Source organism: Aspergillus pseudonomiae, assembly GCF_009193645.1.
Source record: "Aspergillus pseudonomiae strain CBS 119388 unplaced genomic scaffold BDV37scaffold_48, whole genome shotgun sequence".
NCBI classification, from domain to species: domain Eukaryota; kingdom Fungi; phylum Ascomycota; class Eurotiomycetes; order Eurotiales; family Aspergillaceae; genus Aspergillus; species Aspergillus pseudonomiae.
This window is the reverse complement of record NW_022476040.1, coordinates 218,472-241,716: the sequence shown is the minus strand read 5'-3', so window position 1 is coordinate 241,716 and position 23,245 is coordinate 218,472. Positions and strand designations below refer to the sequence as shown.

Genomic DNA, 23,245 nt, shown 5'->3' with positions numbered 1-23,245 from the left:
AAACGCGTTACTGTGAGATTTGAATGTGGCGGGTGGTGGACCGAGGCACGCACAGTGCGATCGTGGATCTGATTTTACTTGCCACTGCGCGGAGCAACAATCCCTCCGGCGGACACGCGCAGGAGACCCTTATGACTATACGACATACACTCCAGAAGCCTTAATAATGAGTCGAGCTATCAGCGCTGATTCCGCATATTCAAACGAAAGAAATCACTTTAGATCTACATACCGCCAGCATCATGTCCACAACCGTAGGCCGCTCGTCAGCGGCATTCTCAAAGGCCTCCGGATCGTTAGTGACCATTAAGCCTACTCCTCACTCTGACGTGGTACTGATTCCTCTATGATTATATAGACGCTGCAAGGGTCCGACCACCCAGGTTGAATTCGGAGAACAGAAAGTCGATGTCCCTAAAGGCGGTTACTACGACCGTTATCGAATGAACCCAAACCTCGACGAGGTCGCCCGCGATCCAGCTGTCGGACCTGATATCGACTTCTTCCGGAACACCCCAAAGAAGCTGGTCGACTCGAGGGTGGGAAGAATATACGCACCCAACTTCTATTATCGCACTAGCAGCATCCAGCTCGTCTTTCTTGCGCCCCTAGACCGCTTGCAGTCGAAGCTCCCGTCACCGTTAGAGCCCATTACAGCATTGCCCGGTTACGGTTTGGTTGCCTTGACGTTCTACTCGTACCTTGTCTGCGACAATGACCCTTACAACGAGGTTTCGATCGCCATCATCGTCCGTCAGCCCGGTCAAAATAGTTACAGTACGACCCAACTCCTCAGCTCCGTATGGAACCGAACCTTCTACGGACACGTGTTGGCTCTACCCGTCGATACCGAGATCGCTCGAGTACGAGGTGTATACGGATACCAGTTCCCCAAATGGCTCGCCAACATCAATGTGGAGATGGACGACCACAACATCAAGGCTGAGTTGACTGCGACCGATGGGACACCCGATTTGACCCTGGACGTACCCCTTCCGGCCTTGAGGACGATCCCATCCCAATCGTCGATCGGGACCAACATCGCGATCAACAAGATTGACGGGAAATGGTACGAGGTGGCAGTTCAGACCAACCCACTCCTGGGGGCACAACGTCTTCTCCCTGGGAATGTCACGCTCTCTCGGAGTGAAGGTCCATTGAGCAAGCTGCTCAACGAATTGGGCGTTTCGACCATCGTACGGATGGACGTCCTCAAGGATGCGCAGATGGTCTTGAACATGCCCACACCCTTGGAGGCATTCCATTAATATCAAGTCAGATGAGATCGTAGTATCTATAGAGTGCATGTATCAGAGTTTTCGCCTGACAGGAATTATACGGCGACTATAATAAGCTCCCTTGGAGGAGAATGTATTTAGTACTCCACGTGGGAATTTTCGCGGACCTAACAGGGAGTAAGGCATATGAATATATAGTATATAGGGTTCTTCAGAACTCTTTTGATTGCGCCTTGTATTGATAAGTAGATACATATACAAAAGCTTAGGATCGATTGGCTCCAACGATTTCTCTTTTCTTTGCTTTCCATCCTTGGAGATCTCCAACGCCGAAGAAGGCTTGTGCGATCCGGCTACCGGATCGTCTACTCCAGGGTGCCTACTAACCAAGCAGTCGGCGACGGCGTTCATTAACGGCTGAGGGCGTCGACGACCTTTTTCGCAGTCTCAGTAGCGGACCCAGGGTTCTGCCCAGTCACCAGGTTGCCGTCGACCACGGTGTATGAGACAAATGGCAGCTTGGCCTTCTTGTAGTCGGCGCCGCGCTTCTTCAGCTCTTCCTCGGCGTTGTAAGGCACAAGCTTGTCTACACAGGCCAGGACTTCCTCCCGCCAGGAGAACCCGGTCATCTTGTGCCCGGAGACCAGGTAGGTACCGTCTGAGCGCTTGGTGTTGAGCAAGCCACAGTAGCCGTGGCAGACCGAGGAGACGATGCCACCCCGTTCGTAAATCTCTCGCGTGATCCGCTGTAGGCCCTCGTTGTCCAGGAAATCATACATCACCGCATGCCCGCCCGTGAAGTAGATCGCGTCGAAGTCAGCCGAATTGATCTGGTCGGGTCTGGCAGTGTTCTCCAAGAGTGCCATGCGTGCCGGATCGGCTCGCCACGCTTTCGCGGTTTTGTCGTAGTTTGGGAACTTCAGCGACCGCGGCTCCAGGGGGCAGAGCCCCCCCGCTGGGCTGACGATGGTCTGCTCGAATCCCTGCTCCTCAAATACATGCCAGGCGTGCGTCAGCTCAGACAACCACAAGCCGGTCGGGTGGGACGGGTCGTCGTAGTGCCCGACGTTTGTGACGACGTTCAAGATGCGCTTAACCATAGTTGTGAACTAGTAGGTTGTATGCTGTACCCTAGGACTGATAATTTTGCCTGCATTCATCGCCGTTAATCAAGTCCGACGGGCAGATTATACAGGGTATTAGGGTTGAACCCCCTCAGTACTAGTACTCGTGGCGAACGGGACAAATGATCTACCCCACGTTACGTGTGTTCTAATGATTGCTCGGATAGTTTGTTCATCCGCGTCCGTCCGATCGACATTCAGTTCTTCCTGCATCTTGCGCCAAAACAGAGCTTAATTTGTGGGTTCTGCTGCCGGGTCCACCAATCTCAATTGTCCCTCTCAAATCCTAGCCAAAGTCTCCCAGCGTTGAGTCTGGACCCTATTGCTCCCCCCACAGCTTGGAAAGGAGGCTCATAACCCCGACCCCGACCACAGGATGATCATCTGCAAATAAATGCCCAGGATATGTATCCTCCATACCTGGAGAGTCTATATTCGAGTGGCCAAAATTAAGAAAAGCCCGGTACCCCAACACATACCAGTAGGATCGTTTTCGCATTGTTGTGTTTCCTGGCTATAAAATCTTGTCCTGTGATTCGTGCCAGTGTTCTCACTCAATATTAAAGCCGTCCTGAAAGGAGTACTGTACCACTTAGTCTAACAGACAAAGTCGACAACTTTGATGTTGTTGAAAAAGTTATTCCGAAAATGAATAATAATCTAGGGATACAGAGTAAATCTACTATAGTACAATTACAGGATGATTATTTCTATTAAAATAATAATGCTCCAAGTTAGAAGGTGACAAAAGAAGCAATTAAGCCTCTAAACACCCATCCAGTATACAAGAAACGGCTGGCGGCAAGCTTCTGGGCCGCGGAGGGCTAGTCAGTCGCAAGGTACTTAGTACTCGCCAAGGGAGAATTCCCGTAACTTACAACTTCCAGGGATTGATGTGCACAAGAATTGTGGAGCTGCAACCAATCTTCTGTAGGATGCAACTGGTGCCCTACGGGCGTGGAGGATGTATGGTTTTTGATAATATTCAAGATCCCCATACCGGCGCTAAGATGCCGAATGGCGAGTTCCCATTGGACACCACACCAAGAATGCCTATATCGTACTCCAAGTTTTGATCAGCATATATCTACGTCTAGTTGACAATATTTCTGCGCGGTTATGTCTAGGGCTGCATTTGACAGCGGCGGTACATAACACAGTGCGACACACCATGATATCAATAAAGGTCATTACCAAGGCGCATGTTGATCCAGCCCGGTTATATAATAATGGATGTCGATAGGCCTGGGCATATAATGGTTCGTTATGACTACCGGACTATTACCTATGTCGCGATTATAAGGCTTGAGGTTAGAACCATGTTTAAGGAAGAGTAGCTTGTCCCAATCTATTAGCTTTGCTGGAGGTTTAGTATTGGTATTGGTAACTAATAATATGTCTATATCTACCGCCCTACTTAGTAATGATTGATAGGCAATGAGCTTGTTATAAGTATCTATACTTTAAGTGGGCCATTTTCTTACTCAGGGCTTCACCACATTTCAGCGGGGGTCTCAATATCGATGTTTCCTGGAGAAATCACCCAATACCAGAGTACTTGCTACCTTCCCAGTGACTTGTCAGAAGCACGGGTACCCTGGCTGTCATACACCCATGCATCAATGCGAAGCGTTCCAGTCGGTGCGAACTGTATATCGATTTAGCGGCGTGGTGATGCGCCTGACGACTTTGCATAGGATACGCAGGCGGATTCATAATTTCAGTCTCAGGCTAAAGCAAGACACGTATTCTTCATCCTTGCCCAGCTTAACAAGTAATACCTTACTGTATACCCCCTGAGATTAGCTGCTATGATGTATCTACCCCTCATAGTACATGCCCAGGGCGCAGTGTGTCAGGCATTATAAGAAGGCCATATCCCGTCGAGACATGTAGTCCACGATTCTTCCACATAAAAGCACAAATCACCCATTGAGCCTTCTTACCCAATGTCCGACCTCAAGGTACGTGAAATCCAGGATAAATGCTGTTCACTCGAAGTGGGAAAGACCGGATGCTAATATTGCACAGAACATCCAATACACACCTGACAGCATAAAATAGAACATGACGGCAAGGTCACTGAGTGAGTACCATTTCTTCAGTGACACTTACTATAGCTGATATTAATATCTACAATAATCAAGAAGACACAGAAAGAGGATCATGTGCCCGCACTAGATCACTGCCCCCCATTTGCTTCCCCCCGCAAGGGCTACCAATATTTTCAAACAATAGAAATGATGCGGAACTAGAGGAGAGTTCCAAAATCTACCATGGTGCCCATAGGGAGACATCAAATTGCCGACATGGTTTGACTCAGTTAAGCTCGTACCACGGATCATGACAGACTGTGGCTTTGTCCCATGCCAAAAGCTAAACTCGATCCCCAGCTGGGGCTAGCACTCTACCCCCCGGGAGACCAACACTGCGGCGAAGACATGATTCGAGAATTCTAAAGATATTCGACGACTTCTTCTTACAGATGTGGGGCTAGCGCTTCGTAGATACAAAGGTTTCTCGATCGTCTATAGATCCTCTGCGAGCAGTCCATCCCAAAGTAGTCCCATCAGACGAGATTCATGAAAGATCAACGTCACCTACGTAATATGTATAACTGGTAATCAAATCCTGTTTTCCTGTTATCTGTCCAGCTAGCGGTTACATCAATTGTACGGTTGTCCTCGCGAATCCTACTTACCATAACAGTTGCTCACTCTACCATTGCTACTGATTCACATCGCTCCAAGCAAAAAGAACTACTTCGGCTGACCATACCAGTTTGTGGATTCTCTCCTGATACTCTTCGCCACAGCGTGCACTAACCAGAGTAAAAGACCCTACCTCGTTTCATAACTCAAGATGTCTGAGCAGAAGGTATGTCAACCCCGACACATTCTCCTTTAGACCGAGGAGATTATTAACGCTAACCCTTCAAAGAGAATCTTCTATACCTACAAGACCATGGAGGCCTGGGAGAAGCATGATCAAAATGTGCGAAAGTGAGTGTGGTATGGCAAAGACGCCCTGAGTTGCACCGACCTGATTGCTCTATCCAGGTTTATCCAAGAAGAGTCTGGCCAGGACAGCTGGATCTGCAATAGAGCGCTCCCTCCTGCCTGCTACCCTCTGTAAGTGATAGAAGACTTTTTGCTGCAGCAGTTGCGCTTCTCTGGCTGACTTTCCATGGCCTACTAGCCTGATCAGCACGGACACAATTGACAAGATCAAGAAGCTAGATGTCGACATTTTTGTCCAAGAAATTCAAGATTAGTGGTATCTGGCTAGACACGTAACTTCCGAACCATGATGTTGAACCTTTTAGTAACAGTTCACTTTATACACATGCCGATGGAGTATTTGAACCCTTGCGTAAATTAAATTAGGAGCCTGTGCTGTCCATGGCTTGCCGGCCAATTTTCATTAGGGTAGTTGTGCACGGTCTATACATATCTAGAAGCTGGACCACCCCCCCTGTTAATAAAGGCATAGCAAAACCAAAAAACAAAACTACTGAGAATAGTTCACGTATCTATGTGAGAACACGTGCCAGATTATGTGATATGGTCAGAGTCACGGGACGCCCTCGTATGGGCTGTCCCAGTGATGTCATACAGGAAACCTTCCACAGGAACAGAGAAAGACATTGAAAGAGGTACATTCAAGTACACCCAGCAGTCTCAGTACTTGGTTTGGATAGAAAACCAATGGTGGCTATCCTGAACTACGTACATGGTCCAAGCCATACACAGCTCTCACCAATTATATATCTTTGAATCTAACCCGACCACGGAAAATGGCCGCCACATCTCCGAACTACTGCAGTATTGAAGATTATGGCATCATCGGGGATATGCACACATGTGCCCTGGTGAGCAAGAATGGTGGTCTTGACTTTATGTGCTGGCCAGCGTTCGACTCCCCATCCGTCTTCTGCCGCGTCTTGGATAAGACCAAGGGTGGCCATTTCACTATCCGCCCGGCAGGAGATATCAAACCCATGAGCAAACAACGATATAGAGCTTGTACAAACGTCTTAGAGACACGATGGATTCACGAAGATGGGGTGATCACGCTATCAGATTACTTTCCTGTCTCAAGCAAAAAGCCATCTCGTCCGCGGGATTCCGCGTCAGCCTGGTGCTCCTGCGAGACAGCTGCCGATGGTACTGAGGGGGCGGAATGCCACTCGGGAGTAGTCAGGAAGGTGGAATGCGTTCGTGGTCAGATGGAAATGGCTGTTGAAATCTTTCCTGCGTTCAATTATGCGCTTGAGCAGCATACCGGTCGATGGGTAACTCATGGCGATGCCGGCAGTCGGCTGCATGAATATCTGTTCGAGAGTGCTACGCAGCGCCTGCAGCTCAGTATTCTCACTAGCCCCGATCCATTTGGCGAGGGATCGAATGAAACTCCCAAGATCACATTCGAGATCAAGGACAGACCGGGGATGAAAGGACCAGGCGTGTTTATGAAGATGAAAGTGCTGGAAGGACAGGCCGCAACATTCGTGTTACACGGCAAAGAAAAGACTCTTTTGGACGCGAAATCTCTGGAATCCTACTTGAACACACTAGAGCATGATACTGCTGAATTTTGGGCCATGTGGATCAATCAGTGTACCTTCCGAGGGCGTTATCGCGAGCAGGTAGAACGAAGCCTGCTGATCCTGAAACTACTAACGTACAAACCAACTGGTGCTATTGTTGCATCCCCGACCTTTTCCCTCCCAGAAAGTATCGGCGGACCGCGGAACTGGGACTACCGGTACTCTTGGGTGCGTGATGCTGCGTTTGTGGTCTATGTTTTTCTCAAAAATGGATATCCGAAAGAGGCAGAGTCCTATATCAATTTCATCTTTGACCGGGTGTTTCCACCGGCGAACGGTGAATCTCGGACTAACAGAGCGTTCCTCCCGATCATGGTTACAATCCACGGAGAGCATGAGATCCCCGAGTCTGAGCTTGATCACCTGGAGGGATACATGGGTAGTAAACCAGTACGAATCGGGAATGGAGCCGCCAGCCACACTCAGCTAGACATATTTGGAGAGCTCATGGATAGCGTCTACCTTTACCATAAGCATGGGCGTCCCATTTCCTATGACCAATGGCTCGCGGTAAGACGGATGATCAGCCACGTGATGGGTGTGCTCCATGAAACGGACAGATCAATCTGGGAGGTACGAGGGAAACCGCAGAACTTCGTATATTCGAAGATAATGCTCTGGGTTGCATTAGATAGAGCCCTGCGATTGGCAGAAAAGCGCTCGAATTTACCATGTCCGGATCGAATCGAGTGGCTACGAGCCCGAGATGATCTCTACGATGAGATAATGACGAAGGGGTACAACTTCAAAGACAAATATTTTTGCATGAGCTACGAGAGCCCGGATATCCTGGATGCAGCTGTTCTGATTGCCCCGCTTGTCTTCTTCATTGCGCCAAATGACCCTAGGTTTCTGAACACACTGAAAAGAGTCATGCTACCCCAGGCCAAGGGGGGACTATCGATGGCCAACATGGTCTCTCGGTACGATCACACCAAGGTTGATGATGGTATGTTCTTTGCGATTCACTCATATTGATGAACAGCTCTGCTAACCGATGGATGACAGGGGTCGGAGGTCGCGAGGGCGCTTTTGTGATGGTCACCTTCTGGCTAGTCGAAGCCATGATGCGTGTCAGTACTCCCTCGCTTGCAGCTTATGGAAGTGGCTAACGAAGCTAGGCCTCGAAAGCAATATCTTACAACGTCGATGACCCGTTGTACCGGGAGCTGCGAAAGTTGGCGATGACTAACTTTGACAACATGCTTTCCTTCGCGAATCACCTGGGCATGTTCTCCGAAGAGGTGGCCATATCTGGAGAGCAGATAGGTAACACTCCGCAGGCATTCAGCCATCTGGCTTGTATTAGTGCAGCAATGAACCTGGGCGGAGTGAACTGAGGGTTCTTTTTATCATGCAATTTGTCAATATCACAGGCGGGTTCTGCTCATTGTACGTATATGTTGATTTAGGTATGTATGTAATTAGCACTATTAGGATGAAAAAGGAGCTGATACACGTCGAACTGACAAGGCTAGAGCTAGTAAGATACATATTCGACAGCAACTGACAATTTCGCCACATCTTCCATCAATCAGCAAGAACGAACAAATTCAAGTAGCCGTAATCACCGCACTTCCATCAGGCGCCTTGGCGTCATATTCTAACACCATCCGTACATCCTTGCCAGGCTCCAATCTAATAAACCACTTGACTTCACCATTTCTCATCATCACTGCCTTCCCTCTGCCCCTATCCCTTTCCAGCGGCATATCCACCTCACTACCTTCCTTCTCCAAGCCCTTCGGCTCTAGTACCTGGATACGCATCTGTTCATTGTCCTTGAGCGGAATCTGATCCGAAACAATCATATCAATTGCTGTACTCTTCGTATTCTTTACCCAGCAACTTCGACGAAATACTGCAGCTTTTTCCTTGCTGATATACCCAGAAGCAAGCTTGCGAACAGTCGGCTTGGCATAAGTCACCAGAACATTCGGGTCAACCCCGAGGGAAATATTGAAGAAATCATTCGGTGCACAATTCGGCAGCGTAGACGATCCCAAGAAGGTTCCATCAACGGATATGCCAGTCTTCCCGCGCAGGATATTGACCGACGAGGTATTCTTAACTCTGGCACGCAGGAACGCAGTGGCACGTATCTTGGGAACAATCACATGCGTTAGTGTCAGAGACTGCAGGGTTGACTGAGCAATAAGATGGCGCCTATGGCTGGTAGAGGGAGCAAGTGTGCGGAGACCAGAAAGTTCATAGGTCGTGGTCAGACCGTAGTTCTGTGGAACCGAATCCTGTCGCTCCAGGCTGGGTGACGCGTTAGTTTCAGTGTCGCTGCCACTGTCATCGGCTTCCTCATTATCCTCATTATCCTCACTAACGCCCCATCCCAGTGCTCTACGCGCTGAGGGGACCCATGAATGGCGGGAATCACGCGGTGTGGTTCGCGGTTCTCTGCGTGCCACAAACCCCCGGGCCATTGGGGCTTGTTGTGCCATAGCCTGCTGGGCTAGAGCTTGTTGTTGCAGTTGCTGCGCGTTCTGTACTGCGCCGGATTCTTGTAGACTTCTTGCGTTCGCTATCATCTGGGCGCGAGCGCGTGCTTGAACATCAACGGTCGCGGGATACGAACTCATGTTGGTCGCCATAGCATTGTGGTTTATCTCAGCTGGGCTTCGTAAGACATCCTGCCAAGAGATTGATTGAGGATCCGAAATCGAGCAGGTTGTGACATGCCAGGGCTGGAGAATGGGAATTGGCTCATCCAGACCCGAGAAGGCTGCATGAGAGGTTGAAAGAGTGATCTTAGCGTCTTTCCAAGTCTCCGAGCAGTTATTCTGGAAGTCCGCGTTGTAGATCAACGATGCGGTGGAAGCCGGTGTATTGATCTTCAAGTTGTACCGAGGCGCCCAGCTCGGGCCAGGAACGATATACGTCAGATTCATGGTCACTTCAATCGGCTGGCCACCATATGTAGCATTCTCAGTTACCGAGCTCCGGCGACTGGACCCCGGACTGGCCGACACATGCCCATCCAGGTAGACCTCGACTTGACCGACGCGATCTTTCCAAAATTGCCGTTTCTCATTGATATCTCGCTTTTGCTTAACCCTTCGCTCCTGTCGCTCCCTCACGCGCTTCTCGCTAGCTCGCCGAGCGTCCTTCAATGCAGCCTCCTTGGCCTTAGTATGGGCTGATTCCAACCGCTCCCTCTTCCGCTTAACTCGCTCAAGCACTTTCTCACTATCAGCAATCTTAACCTCCGTATCCCTCGCGCGATCCCCTTCCGTCTTCCTCTGCTGAAGATACATTTGCAGGAAATCATTCAGCTTAGCTGGATCAGAATTAGTCGAGTCAATACTCTTCCCATAGCCCACAAGAAACTGCAACACAAACAGCGACGCAGATTTATCATCCTGTGCCTTGGCAATAGAGGTGTTTAGGGTCTGCTCTTCTTTCAGGATAGCCTGGAGCTCAGAGTCATCGATATTGATACCTTCTTCGTCGGTCGTCATGTCCTGATCGATATCACTTTCCTCGTCGACTGTCAGGTCAGGATAGACGTCGTTGAATTTCTCGCGCCGGGGTACAACATCTGTTTGCATGTCTGTTATGATAGCAGGGCCGGAGCCATCGATTTGGACAGAGTCCAGGTCCACGTTGGGATCTAGGCCTTGGATCGTGATTACATTTTGGCCTGGCTGGTACATCTCTTAGTATATGGTGGGAGGAGGTATAAGATCCAAGACTTACATGAATAGTAGTATGGATCTCACGGGTGATTGTTGCCCTCTGTGGGGTGAGTATGACCGATTTGGTCGGGAGGTTGGAGATTTGGATCTCCGTTTGATGGAGATTAGCCATGGTTGGCAGCCAAGGCGAACATGGGCATGGGAGTCACGGAAGAACAGTGTGACAAAAGTAAGGAAAGCTGTCCAGGTACTGTCCGAGGAACATCAACGTAACTGCTGGGGATACGAGGGCTTTAAATAAACAAGAAGGCAAGGCATCTACGGGGAGAGCCTTAGCATTTGGTTGCACAACGTCACACTGGCTGACTCATCCGGTTGTGCACAAATGCACGTGATCGATATACAAAAATAGATTTGGCATCAAACTTGGTGAATGGCACGATGGCATGATGTGAGGTAAGTGGAATCTCTTGACTGACAGATGAATATCCCTGGGACTCACATAGCAGAATAGGGACGTGGTGATTTATCTCTCCCGAGGTGAGCTCAATATCTTTTGTAAATTTTAGTAGACCATTCGAAGCCATGCTTCATGATTTATATGTTGTGTTAATAACACTGGCTTACTGTCACTGGATTGAGTATTCACGAAGGAACATATTGAAAGGAAGGCAAGCTAAACCGAGTATCTGAAATGGAATGGTTTAACCCTACTAGTCTCGATGGCTTTTATTTGCAAAGATGCATGGCAGGTTTCATGCGACATTGGTAGGCTATGGAAAGCCATGTATAGGGGTAGGCAGGGTGCAATCATGGCCTGCGTGAGTCTTCTTCTTTCAACCCGAACTCGCCAATTTACATAAATACTATAACAGCTTACAAAGTCTGAGAGGGATAACACAATGCATTGCACCATGCGTAACCGGCCACCAGGACGGACAGCTGCTAGATGCTATCTCAAACGGATCGTCTCCTTATTCTTCATCCACTCCCCCATAGTGTCAAAGACCTCTCCTTGCATTATGCCATCGACAACACTGGGCCCCACATATCGGCTGTGTACGCCATCTTCGTGCCGAGATACAACCTGCGGAAGAGTTGCTCCCAGAAAGACGCACACAGTGTCTCCGGGTTTGGTGTCACATGGCACTATAGCCATACGGCCGTTGTTGGTAAACGCAAAGCTTCTGCCTGGCCATCGAATGATGATGAGGTTGAGATAGCCCCGCCAGAACCGATGCTCGTCAAGAAAGTATTCCGCCGTGTTTAGGTTGACAGGGAGTGGATCAGCCCCATCTTCATGCTTTTCGTTTGCAGTGAGCTCTAGGAATGCGATAAAACTGCCTAGAACATCACCGTCCGGACGCCCAGAGAATTCGGGTGATTCGAGCCAGCCACACTGGCCAATTAGAACACCAAGGAGGCGTTGGTGACTGTGGGCATGGTGGGGAATGTAAGCCAAGCAATCCTTCAGAGCTCTCAAGATTCGATGTGCATGAAAAACGTTTGAGCTCTCGCCAAACACCTGGCTGAGGGGAACGATATCTTGGATTGTATCCACAAACAAGCCAGCAATACACAGGATCCCTTCATCACCGCTGTTGGCCGTAAGCGACAGGTTACCAGAGGTCGATGGGAGAGACGTTGCAGCCGGTCTTCCAGCTTTACAACCCACGACGGGCAGATAGCGGTAATTCCAGCCACTGCCCCAAGGCGGGCACCATGAAGGGATATTTGCATGGGTCGTTGTTGGAGGAAAGCGCAACGATGGCCAATCTCTGACCCTCTCCAAGCATTGGCGGAAAAACCTTGCGTGAACGATGCCGTAATTCTGCTTAGCCTCATCGGAGTAGTCCACCACCACCTTTTGACGCATGGCGTCTGGCAGCATGTCGCGAACTGCATAGACATAGTCTACCTTCACGGAGGCGCCCTGGCTCTGCATGATGTCCATCGTTGCATAAAGCCCCTCGATCTCCTTTTCGGCTTCCTCCAACCCATCTTTCAAACGGCGTGAGCTCCGGATGAGTTTGATCCCATTCGTCGACCGGCTTACCTGATCCTCACCCATCGCATCCACGTGCAAGCCAGCGATATTGCTGACGAAAAAGGATTTTGACGCGGCAATTGCAAAATTCACCACAACATGCCATTCGACCTGCTGCGCACCGCATAGAAAAACACACTGGGGCGCCAAAACGACTTCCTGAACAATCCAGAGTCGCTGAAACCAGGGCCGACTGTAGAGCAGCAGAACGGCGCGCCAGAGCTGATCATCAGGATGTGGAAGGCCTTGCGTTACGATCTCGTCTGTGGTTAGCGGTTTCCATCCTGTGCTCTCTTTCAGCGCCCAGATCTTTTCCGTAAGTTCGGGCAACAGCGAACACGCCATATCGCTCTCATCAGTGGCATCTCCTAGCCAGATCAGAACTTGGTCTGCACAGGAATAGAGCTCTCCCATCCCCGCGACCTGGTGTGCCTTTTCCTCTGCGTCGCTTTGATTAATGCATATAGCATCCACCCATATCCACCCCCCGCCAGAATGTGCGTGGATTCCGCGCAGCGCTTGACCCAGTGTATGGGAGATGCGGAAACGCGCACCGTTACAGACACTATCTTCCAACTCCGGCGAGTTACCCCATGCGTACGACAGGGCTTCATACGCGGGGGCCTCATAAATGGAGAATGTCTGCAGGCTGAACTTAACCTGAGGTTGTACCTCCACAATCCTGATGACACGGAATTCATCGGGCTCGATGCGGGAATAGACGTGACAGGGTATGTCCTCCTCCATTGTCACTTTTATAATATTTTGTCGGAGCAGGCAGAGGGGGATCGTTTAGATAGCACCACCTATTGGATAACGATAATCATCATGGTGGACGTTCCACCTGGCGGAACCTGAGAGGATTGAGGCGATGCCAGCCTCTTCAAACTAGTCTAACTTGTCAAGGCTTAGTGGTGTGCGTGATAACTTCACAGCCCAGCGTGTGGCGTCTCGGCTTACGTGTGTTCTTTTCGGTCCTTTTCATGCCGAGACACTATATAAAATTTAAAGTAAAGCTTGAGATATACAGCTTTGCATATCTTATTCAAGCTAAGTCCATTATGTTAGAATTGTCTCGTTGCCTTGGGGTAGCTTTTCCGGCCATAACTTACTGCTACAACATCTCAATACCGTTAGTCTGATATTATAGGCCCCTATATTCTACAGGTTTTGTGTATAGTGACGAGGGAAGGGCGAGCCTTTCCACTAGGTGTGACCTAATAATTCAATTCCCCTCAGTGATCACCTATCCCGCAGGCAGGGAGTCCACCAGCTGGTCTGGAACATATTTGAGCACAAAGGAAGGTAGCACTATGGAGGTCCATAAAGCGCCCTCCGAGCCTTTCCCCACTGCATATGCTCAGAAGAGCCTTTAATCCTACCCCCAGGCCTTAGCGGCCGAAATACAAGCCCTTTCTTCAATTCTTCACGGGTGAAGCTCCTGGTGTGCACACATTTCCCTCCAGCCTGTTGCAGGCACCTCCAACGTGGTTGTTGATCGGTGTCCCAGACTGGATGAAGATTCACCATTCCATCGACTTCCTGCTCCCCCTGCTCTACTTGGAATCTGGCATTAGAATCAATGTGACCAACCCTTGGTGTATAGTTCACATGCTTTCCATACAGGTTTGAGAGGCTGAGGAACTCTAGCTTTGGCATGGATTGGTCTAGATGCGACATGATCGGTGTCCATGAACCAGTGGTCAAATTACACTCATGCAGCGTCAGAGACTGGAGATTGGCATGCCGCTGGAGAAATAGCAGAATTGACTCCCCTTTTGCCATGAATCCCGAAAGTGCACATTTCTCAAGCCTGGGGAACTGTGTTTCTTGGGCAATACTTTCAATGATCCGGTCATAGCTTTCTAGTGTCCCGTCTATTAGGGTATGACGGAAAGATAGATCTAACTCTCGAAGAGCTGAGGCAGGTTTGAGCAGGGATGCAATTCCTGGTGTCCCACCAGCTAGCACTGCACGAGCATCTTCGCGCGATAGAAGTCCCCTCCGGCCTCCCATGTTATCTGATTCGGTGATGTTAAAAGTATCATCTATCTCCCCAGACATACTAAGTTTTAGAGATTCTAAGCCCTTGCCTAGTATCTCTAGCTGGCCGGGCCTGAAGTGTGATGCATAGGTGGTGATATGACCGGATGGAATGCAGCATCTTGGAGTATCGCGATATACATCGAGCTTCTTTACTGAAATCCCGCTCTGAACTGTCGCCGTCAAAACCATAGACAGTATGTGCGAAGCTCGCATCCATAGCGGGTGCCACTTCCCATGATGAGCTGATTCTCTATTCGTACGGCCGACGATGAGCGCACCATCTAGGTGTATCGAATCCAACTTGTTAAACCCCTTGAACGCAAGTTCAAGAAGCTGAATCATCTCACTTGACGACTCATTGGCTCTTTCTTCTTGCTGCTCCCTCAACCAGCTTAGGTCGGAGATGGCCTTTGACAGTTCTTCGGGGGAATATTCGATCTGAGAAGATATAACAAAGGGCCCCTTGAATTCCCGCGCAGTATATCGTCCAGTCTTCACATTCTTCTCTAACTCAGAAGAGTCCAAGCTTGTTGCTAGGAGGGTCAAAGTGTGGATCCTCTTGCTGAGCGAAGGATTACAAGCCAAAGCATGAAGAGAACGAAGATTCTGTGATGATACGTCCAGAGTTGGTTGTTGAAGGGAAGTTAAAAATCGAGGCCCGATGCACATCCCGGCGAGCCTTCGGTTTGTCAGACGAAGAGCTTTGACTGAGTCAAGGTCCAGATATGTTAGGATGGTCTGGAAAACCTCCAAAGGCAATATCAGACAGTCCATGATTTTGCTCTGTGTTGAAGTTGTTGACTGAGCAAGAAATGAGATTCTGCGGGGTTTGCTGGGGGCTACGACGGACTAAATATAGCCTGTGGTTAGCTTGCAATTATTAAGCTACAGCTGCCACCCTTCAATACAATCATAATTATGTAATAATGCTCTGGCATGTGCTTTGCCAAAGAGGTAAACTCCGTATTAAAGGCTACGGGTATGATATGTAATTTGCCAGTCCTTGAAGCGCAACCCCACCTGGTAGCGAGTAAAGACTCCATCACTTTCACTGAGTCGTGTTACCAGCTCAGCCTGGTGCTTATAGTAAACTCGGCCTCTTCCTGGGGTGTACACTGGTTAAAGAAGGTATTTGCGTAAAAGGACATTACTCAATACCCGCGCGAGAGGCATGATCTCTAAAACATGAAAACAAAGGCTCCGTTGCAAGGCTGTATACTGGTTAAGAAGAACAACTTGAGAATTGATAAGGCCCGAGAAAGAAAACTATTCTCGGATCTGATGGATTAGCCATAATATTTGAGCCATGTACTGGAACGACATAGAAATCGCACGGGTTTTATTTGTAATTCAGTACTTGGCGGCAACCTTCCGCTATGAGCATCATGCGGCTGGAGATATGATACCTGGTAGAAGGAAAGCATGTGAGTGACTAGATTCCTTGTGGGTACGAGGACACTGAAGAATGTCGCTCAGGTCTGCATTAACCAACGGCGAGAATGGCCGTAAGAAAGGCATGAAGAGGACGGGATCAGTTGGCTGTTCCAGGCAAGGGTCAAACCCTGACTGCCCATGCATATTGAGTGATACTCGCCCTAGCCGTGGTTTGAGCTACTATATGGCATATGCGGCTTGATCTTGATTACAGTTATTTTAGGGGCAAAGTATTATAGGTGACCGTGTTTGTAGAACAAGCTTTCAATTGTTGAAAATATGGTCCGCGTTAATGCTAATAATTCTATTCCTACTAACAGAGCTACTAATCCTTGACCTTGATAGTCTTATACTTTAATTCTGATTTTCTGTATACAAGCCTGGTGCATCTGCTGATCTATACAACTTCTATAATCTATCTCTAGAAAGGGAACATATAGGTTATCACTAAATTGTGACAGTATCTTGGTCTATGAGAACCCGCAGCTCATAGCAGATAGAATATCCTTCGGACAGATATCAAATGCAAGACAACGGATGCGAGGAAAGAACAAAAGCTTCCTGATGGCTAACCCTCGTGTTGGACTTCCAATCAAATTGTACTTCCGGATAGACGGTCTCAATGGGATATCTCATCGACTCTCTTGGATTGTCTCCACACATCTGCGTATAAGGTCTGCCTGCTGCGTGATATATTGTTCTGTTTTCTCCACAAATCCATATATACCTTTAATGTCATCTAGTTCTGGTAGATCGTTCTTTTTAGCCGCTTTGGGATCCTCCGGCCAACCAGGTATTTCGTGGCCGACATTGAGCCGCCAGTATTTGGCGCGCATGGTTTGTGGTGCATATGCATCAAGGAGGGTCCGGAAGAGAATATGCATAATCTCAGAGTTGGTTGCATTTGCAGCCAAAGAAGTTGGCAGTTTGAATATACCACCCAAGGCCCTATTTTTAGGAATGCCCGTTCCAATACTGAGAAAACACGAGATGGGTCGACCAGCGCCATACACGCTTAGGACTTCATTCCACAACCTGAACAAAAGTCTTTCAGCATTGAAGAACGTAGTGCCATAGAAAGAGAGATGAACTCACCATCCAACAGGGTTGTTTGCGCCAAGACCACCATCGATCAACTTTTGGCCGCCAACCTGCATGGGGCCAAAGTACGTTGGCGCAGCGGATGTTGCACGACCAGCTTCCCATATCTTGATATTTGGCAACAGAGATGGCTGTTGAGTGTTGGTGTAGGAGCGGAGGAATACGGGGCTTTTATTGTTAACTGCCGTCTCATCAATGGAGAGGACGAAGCTAAGCAGAGATGTTAGCAATGCCGTAAGATTCAGGGAGGAGTAACAGTGAAGAGTCATACACTTTACACTCGTTGCCCTCGTCTAATAGAGGCTCGTCCTCATTCTTGGTACGTTCTTTGATAACACCCCGGAGAACATTTTCTAATTTGGAAGTATTATACTTGGTCACATTCACCAAATTCTCCGCTGCTTCCCGCCAAGTGTTTGTAAATACTTGGTTCATGAATTTCTCATATTCATGAATGCACTCGTCAACTGACATCCTCAGTCGACCTAGCATGATCGCACATAGCCTGGCTCAACATATTAGCATTAAGTCTTCTCAACACATACTTAGATGTACTTACCCTCCAGTGCTAGTGCCAGCAATCATATCAAACACCTCACATGGTTTTGCTGGCTTTTCTTCGGTCCCGAGCTGCTGCATCACGTTGCGCAAGATATGGAGCGACGATAATCCACGCACACCTCCTCCATCTTTGCTAATATGTCAGCATGCCTGAGATACTTCAGCAGGAGAAGGAGAGGCACCGACCAAGACATAGGACACGTAGCGGTTTCTCGTTAGCAGCATCGAAACCATCGGCACGCATGGGAGGGGTTTCAAGATCATAATCGGTGTCATTCTTCTCGTTCAGCTCTTGGAGTGCATTTTGGAGGTATTTGAATCGCTCAAATCTAGCGGGCTCGTATGTGGCTATATAGACGGGGGGTCCATTAGAAAGAACTTGAAAACAGAAGAAAAAGTACAGGGGGATCCCTAACCTGGCTCTTTGCTAATTTGAACAGCCAAGTATCCCTTCAGGGCTCTAATTGCCCACATTTTGAAGCGAGCACAAATACGAATGGCAATGACATTTCCCACCTAATTATCAATTATTAGGTAGAGATTTACAGGAAAGGACGGCGCACATACCTCAAGTGAACGCAGTAAATTATGTGTTTGGTCGAAGACCATACCATGATTCTGAACAGAAAAGCATCATTTTAGCACAGCACTGTATGGCATTCAACTCATGTAGTACGTACCGATTTAAAGTTCGGCGTCTCCATCGGATTGAGGTGACTTTTCCAAACATACTGGATGTTGTTCTTGATCATTGGTTCATCCTTCTCTTCATTCTCAAGAATAGCTAGTTCAAACCATGTCCAGGTTCCCGCGTCTCTGTCACCGACGAATCCCTGGTCTCCAGATTCCGCAAATAGTTGGAGGAATTGAATACGGCGAAGGACGGACGGGGTGATAGGCTGTTAATGTGTTAGCCGGGAAACGATCTATGTGGGTTGTCGAATGTGCAGAGTTTACCGGTAGTCGAAACCATATCGCGGCTTCGATATTGCCATCTTCGGCTTTTACTTCTTTAAACTGTTCGCACTTGACAACGTACTGCCCACTATCTTCTGAAGACAGCTTGTCTGGAAGAGCCGGGAGATTTTCCACCCCTTGCGTAGTGAATGGGCTTAGCATGTTAACGGTTCACCAAATGTTCTCTTATTCAACAATGCCTTGGTATATGGGCATAGAATTTATTGATTGATTGAAAGATATTGTGGTCGGTGAAGATTGACATGGAGAGGCTTATATGTGCATTGGGTGTGAGCATCTCAGCTGATGATCAGCATGGCAAATTCATATTTTCTTTCCCACTGATAGCACTACGCAAAGAGCGGTAAAGATCCATCACGATCGGCATTGTGGGCCCACAGCTATTGAGCAGCTATGTTACGAGCTCGAGGGATACTGATTTCAAACCATCCTCAGCCGCAGTCCCGCAGCTGCGAAGAGAGAACCCCTCGCCTATTCCGCCGCAACACGTTGCGTGACCCACATGGTGGGGCTAGGAACTGACATGAATGACAAAAATGACCCCTGCAGCTGAACCCAAAGGTGTGATTGCTCGACTTAGACCCGCATATTCTGCCTTCTAACCCGCTACATTTGTGACTTGTCGTGCATAGAGTTTGCTCCCATGGCCGCCGTACTGTCCGAGGCAGGGCATCGACCTATCATTGTTGCCTCTGAGTGAAAGGGACAGGCCAGGTCAACTCCACAAGGGCTACTCGCGTACACAGAAAATATTTCACAGGTGAGATCGAAAGCCAGCGAGTTTGGCTTGTACTAACACAATACGTTCTGACACTACTTTCAGGTACTGCTCCCTTATTGCATATGTCTATGTTCTTGCTGTACATGAAACCATGTGACGACAGAACCAATTCTTCTGGTAAAACATACTACTCATACTGAGCTCACGGTATTCGAGACCTTCGAGGCAGAACATAATGATTATGGGCTCATACCAGCAGAGACCACTAGTCTGCTGAGGTGCCTCAGTATCCAGTCTCCATACTTTAGATCTGTATCTACTATTGATAGGGCTACGCAGTATGTGATCAATTGAGTTGCTGGCTGGCTACACTGGAAGGTTCCGGGAGCTCGGACCTGATCGGCAATCTGTCAAGTGGATAAGTAAACCAGTCAGCAACGAGGCCAAGCTACTAGTTCATATTCTGAACACCTCCGGTATTATAATTCGTAGATAATGAAACGGAGGGTTATAGTAGATACATTTAATTGACTAATATTCAATCTTTTGCTGTAGGTGCACTTGGCATATGCAATGTCAAGAGCCTGTTTGAGGCTATCAGAGCGATCAGAAAATCCGTGGAAACTGCAGCTAAACGTACTATAATTTTTGGATGGATCAAGTACCCTGCAGCACAATAAACATTCGGATAATGTGGTATTCTTTAAGCTTCGGCAGAGCTACTCTAAGGCACAAATACTCAGGGCATAAGAATCACAAACGACATAACTGAACTAAGGAAAGGTATTCAATACAAAGGTCCAGCAAGGATATGGGTAGCATCCTACTAGTGCTACGAGCTATCTCCCTGCAATACTCTGGGTGGGCAAGTTTATCTAGCTCGTTCCGGTCAGGCGGTTTAAAGTAAAACACGAGACTTTCAGGTTTGAGATGTATATCCAGGATATATCAAAGGAATGAAGGGTTAGGTTTTTCTATTTCTTTCTGCCATACAAGAATCCCACCTTTTCCTTCTTACTCATGTCTGTCATCCATATGCCCCTTAACATATGTCCACGGCTCTCTTACTGTCCCCGGTATCTCTCCTCTGCTATAATAGCTCCAGAATCAACATCAAATCAGGATCAGCAGCGCTCAGAGAAGCTCAACAATAAGTCGAAACAAAAGCATATTTCAACTAGGGCCCTTTTTGAGCATCAAAGTACCAAGAGTGTCCAAAAGCATTGCCCCGATAAGGCCGTGTCTCGTCCATCACATTCATGAGATGTTATCTCGGATTGTTGGTCACTCTCTCCGCCCCGGCTATATCAAAGGATCTCGCCTTCGTTCCCCGTTCTCAGCTTTGCTACGCATCTCTTTTCAGTAACGCTAATATCTTTCCCTTCTTCCCAGTCTGGGATTGCGCAACACCTAACATAGTAAGTCATGGGACAATCCATAAGCACAATGTGTACTAAGAGCCGTGGTACCCTGGCCATGGTGTAGGGTTACAAGCGTTGGGCACGTAGGGCCATAGACGTACCGGAGTTCAAAATATGCAGCAAGATCTTGATGGTCATTGGACTAGCTCTGGTGTAAGTGTACTTGATCATCGGGGTGCCCTTACATCCCACTTTCACGTTGCCTCGCAAAGCTATTCACCAATACAAGACTCCCTGTGCCTTCCACTGGCCTGTTGACGACGTATACGCTAACGTCGGCCGACTTATGGCTTAGCAGTTGAGCAGAAGGCAATCCCGTCTAATGTATATCTTGGTTCTGTGTGTGATTATCTGCCATGTTATTTTGCCTTTCAAGGTGGCGTGCCTACTTCTTGCTGGGAGAACTTTACCCTGGGTGGATGGTGGATCGTAGTGTGGAGAACCCGCGAACCCATGGTCTGCTCCGTAATGGGAAACCAGAATTGTTGGCTCGCATAAGCAACTTGCATTAGTGCCATTTTAGTGCCCGGTATGAGATCATACCCGATACTACAACCCAGAGCTTCTATAAATCATACCAGAATGTGTGAATTATAAGAATTAACGGGCTCCCCTTGCGACTGAGGAGTAGAACACTTTTTTCATTATCTCTCTCCCACTACCAGAAAGAACCATGTCCCAAGCAAAACGTTATACGCATAATGGACCTGTCGACTGCAGCCTGCCTTTTGACACCAAGAATCTGCAGGGAAAGACGGCAATTGTCACTGGAGGTATGGTTTCATCCGTGTAGTGTGCCAAGCTGTACGTGGTCATTAACTGAAACAGGTGCCAATGGTCTCGGCGAAGGATATGTTCGCGCCCTAGTTGATAGAGGGTACGCCGCCAATCCTAATCACAAGGAGTACCTAACACACTACGTAGGGTTAACGTCTGTATCGCGGATTTGAATCAAGACAAGGGAAAGAAATTAGAAGCAGAGCTACAGGGGTCAGAACCCTTCCTATGGTTGCCACTATAATAACCTCACCTATTAACCATCCACAAGCACCAAGTTCATTCAATGCAACACCACCAGCTGGGATGATCAAGCGCGTCTCTTCCGGGAAGCCATCTCCTTTTCACCAACAGGCAAGATCCACTACGTCGTCGCCAACGCGGGCATCCACCGACCAGATGAAGTTTTCCTGTACTCCGGCGACGATCAAGAACCAGAAAAGCCGGACCTGAGTACCATCGACGTTAACATCCAAGGAACACTATACACAGCCAAGTTAGCATCCCACTACTTCATCAAGCAAAACGGACAGACTCCCTCACCCGAACAAGAGGATACATGTTTGGTTTTAATCGGCTCTGGTGCAGCCTTCCTCGACTGCCCTCGCGCGCCTCAGTACTGTGCCAGTAAATGGGCTATGCGGGGTATCATGCATTCTCTCAGGAGGACGGCATTCTATTACGGAAGTCGGGTCAATATCATCTCCCCATGGTAAGTAGTCCTATTCGCAGAACTTGAGCGACTTGGCCATTGACCTATACCTAGGTATGTGAAAACGAATATTCTCTCGGAGGAAGCATTTGCCCATGTTTCCAGCCTGGGGGTAGTATTGGCCACAGTTGAAGATGCAGGAGAGTGTCTCTTGCGGATTCTCAGCGATACTGGTATCAATGGACACTCTATCTTCGTCTCGGGGAGGAAATGGGCTGCCCGGGGCTATATAGATTTGGATTTAGAGGATTATGCGGGCAATGCGCTTATCCAGGACATTCAGGAGGATCAAATGAAATCGGCGCCGCCGTCGCTGGGGCTGTTTTTGTGAGGGCCGCAGTTATGGGTCCGTACTGAAGATTAGGATCGGACTCATTTTGAAAGAATAGATGAATAAGATAACTTATCGATGGCATGTTTCTGCAGTAAACACCTAATGGTCCATTGCATATGCTGAAGCTAAAATGATGGACACAAGTAACGATACCAAGAGACAAAGATTGATGAAAGGGAAGAATTGAACCACGGATAGAAGTAACCAGGATGACGACTTGAACCAAACGGTGGGCACCAAAAGGGAGAATGAGTCTATTGTTGCAATTTTTATCTTTGGGAACTCATCGGTGAAGAGCTTTGGTCTCTATGTTCGGTCCCTGATACCTCAGATTTTTCCCGATGCCAGACATTCGACGGCGTAAGCAACTCTAAAAATACCGATGGACAGACCCACGTCAGTGAACCATCTACCACAGCCATGATATATTAAAAATGAAGCCAAACAAGGGCTAGCCACCCAAGGTCTGCAACACAGCCACGCCAAGATGGTAAT

The 23,245-nt window shown here is 48.3% G+C and overlaps 9 protein-coding genes across 9 annotated transcripts; 4 read left to right on the top strand and 5 right to left on the bottom strand.

Moving 5' to 3' along the window:
- The first annotated feature begins 165 nt into the window (after window positions 1-165).
- BDV37DRAFT_252161 (uncharacterized protein) lies at window positions 166-1,512 on the top strand. Its single transcript, XM_032082397.1, has 2 exons — window positions 166-295; window positions 359-1,512. The coding sequence occupies exons 1-2, from the start codon at window positions 243-245 to the stop codon at window positions 1,266-1,268; spliced, it is 963 nt and encodes a 320-aa protein (XP_031940041.1). The 5' UTR covers window positions 166-242; the 3' UTR covers window positions 1,269-1,512.
- A 19-nt stretch (window positions 1,513-1,531) lies between these two features.
- BDV37DRAFT_252159 (type 1 glutamine amidotransferase domain-containing protein) lies at window positions 1,532-2,440 on the bottom strand. The gene has a single exon (XM_032082396.1). The coding sequence runs from the start codon at window positions 2,336-2,338 to the stop codon at window positions 1,649-1,651; it is 690 nt and encodes a 229-aa protein (XP_031940040.1). The 5' UTR covers window positions 2,339-2,440; the 3' UTR covers window positions 1,532-1,648.
- Window positions 2,441-5,224: 2,784 nt separating this feature from the next.
- BDV37DRAFT_284526 (uncharacterized protein) lies at window positions 5,225-5,636 on the top strand (the record flags this gene model as incomplete). The annotated part of the gene is made up of 4 exons (XM_032087519.1): window positions 5,225-5,239; window positions 5,303-5,364; window positions 5,422-5,493; window positions 5,561-5,636. 4 exons carry the CDS (start codon window positions 5,225-5,227, stop codon window positions 5,634-5,636), a joined length of 225 nt encoding a protein of 74 aa, XP_031940039.1.
- A 366-nt stretch (window positions 5,637-6,002) lies between these two features.
- On the top strand, window positions 6,003-8,418 carry BDV37DRAFT_154833 (glycoside hydrolase family 15 protein). Its single transcript, XM_032079048.1, has 3 exons — window positions 6,003-7,920; window positions 7,980-8,044; window positions 8,093-8,418. The coding sequence occupies exons 1-3, from the start codon at window positions 6,159-6,161 to the stop codon at window positions 8,309-8,311; spliced, it is 2,046 nt and encodes a 681-aa protein (XP_031940038.1). The 5' UTR covers window positions 6,003-6,158; the 3' UTR covers window positions 8,312-8,418.
- Window positions 8,023-10,859, bottom strand: BDV37DRAFT_252157 (uncharacterized protein). The gene is made up of 2 exons (XM_032082395.1): window positions 10,680-10,859; window positions 8,023-10,627 (listed from the first exon to the last, which is right to left on the bottom strand). The coding sequence occupies exons 1-2, from the start codon at window positions 10,788-10,790 to the stop codon at window positions 8,525-8,527; spliced, it is 2,214 nt and encodes a 737-aa protein (XP_031940037.1). The 5' UTR covers window positions 10,791-10,859; the 3' UTR covers window positions 8,023-8,524.
- A 434-nt stretch (window positions 10,860-11,293) lies between these two features.
- On the bottom strand, window positions 11,294-13,672 carry BDV37DRAFT_252156 (HET domain-containing protein). Its single transcript, XM_032082394.1, has one exon. It carries the CDS (start codon window positions 13,410-13,412, stop codon window positions 11,571-11,573), a length of 1,842 nt encoding a protein of 613 aa, XP_031940036.1. The 5' UTR covers window positions 13,413-13,672; the 3' UTR covers window positions 11,294-11,570.
- Window positions 13,673-13,877: 205 nt separating this feature from the next.
- On the bottom strand, window positions 13,878-15,546 carry BDV37DRAFT_252154 (uncharacterized protein). The gene has a single exon (XM_032082393.1). The coding sequence runs from the start codon at window positions 15,483-15,485 to the stop codon at window positions 13,977-13,979; it is 1,509 nt and encodes a 502-aa protein (XP_031940035.1). The 5' UTR covers window positions 15,486-15,546; the 3' UTR covers window positions 13,878-13,976.
- A 1,231-nt stretch (window positions 15,547-16,777) lies between these two features.
- Window positions 16,778-19,059, bottom strand: BDV37DRAFT_295135 (acyl transferase/acyl hydrolase/lysophospholipase; the record flags this gene model as incomplete). Its single annotated transcript, XM_032089793.1, has 8 exons — window positions 18,765-19,059; window positions 18,488-18,706; window positions 18,224-18,323; window positions 17,994-18,155; window positions 17,806-17,935; window positions 17,518-17,751; window positions 17,241-17,456; window positions 16,778-17,180 (listed from the first exon to the last, which is right to left on the bottom strand). Exons 1-8 carry the CDS (start codon window positions 18,924-18,926, stop codon window positions 16,778-16,780), a joined length of 1,626 nt encoding a protein of 541 aa, XP_031940034.1. The 5' UTR covers window positions 18,927-19,059.
- Window positions 19,060-21,600: 2,541 nt separating this feature from the next.
- Window positions 21,601-22,747, top strand: BDV37DRAFT_284520 (putative short chain dehydrogenase/reductase; the record flags this gene model as incomplete). Its single annotated transcript, XM_032087518.1, has 5 exons — window positions 21,601-21,700; window positions 21,756-21,804; window positions 21,852-21,917; window positions 21,976-22,416; window positions 22,471-22,747. 5 exons carry the CDS (start codon window positions 21,601-21,603, stop codon window positions 22,745-22,747), a joined length of 933 nt encoding a protein of 310 aa, XP_031940033.1.
- Window positions 22,748-23,245: the final 498 nt, after the last annotated feature.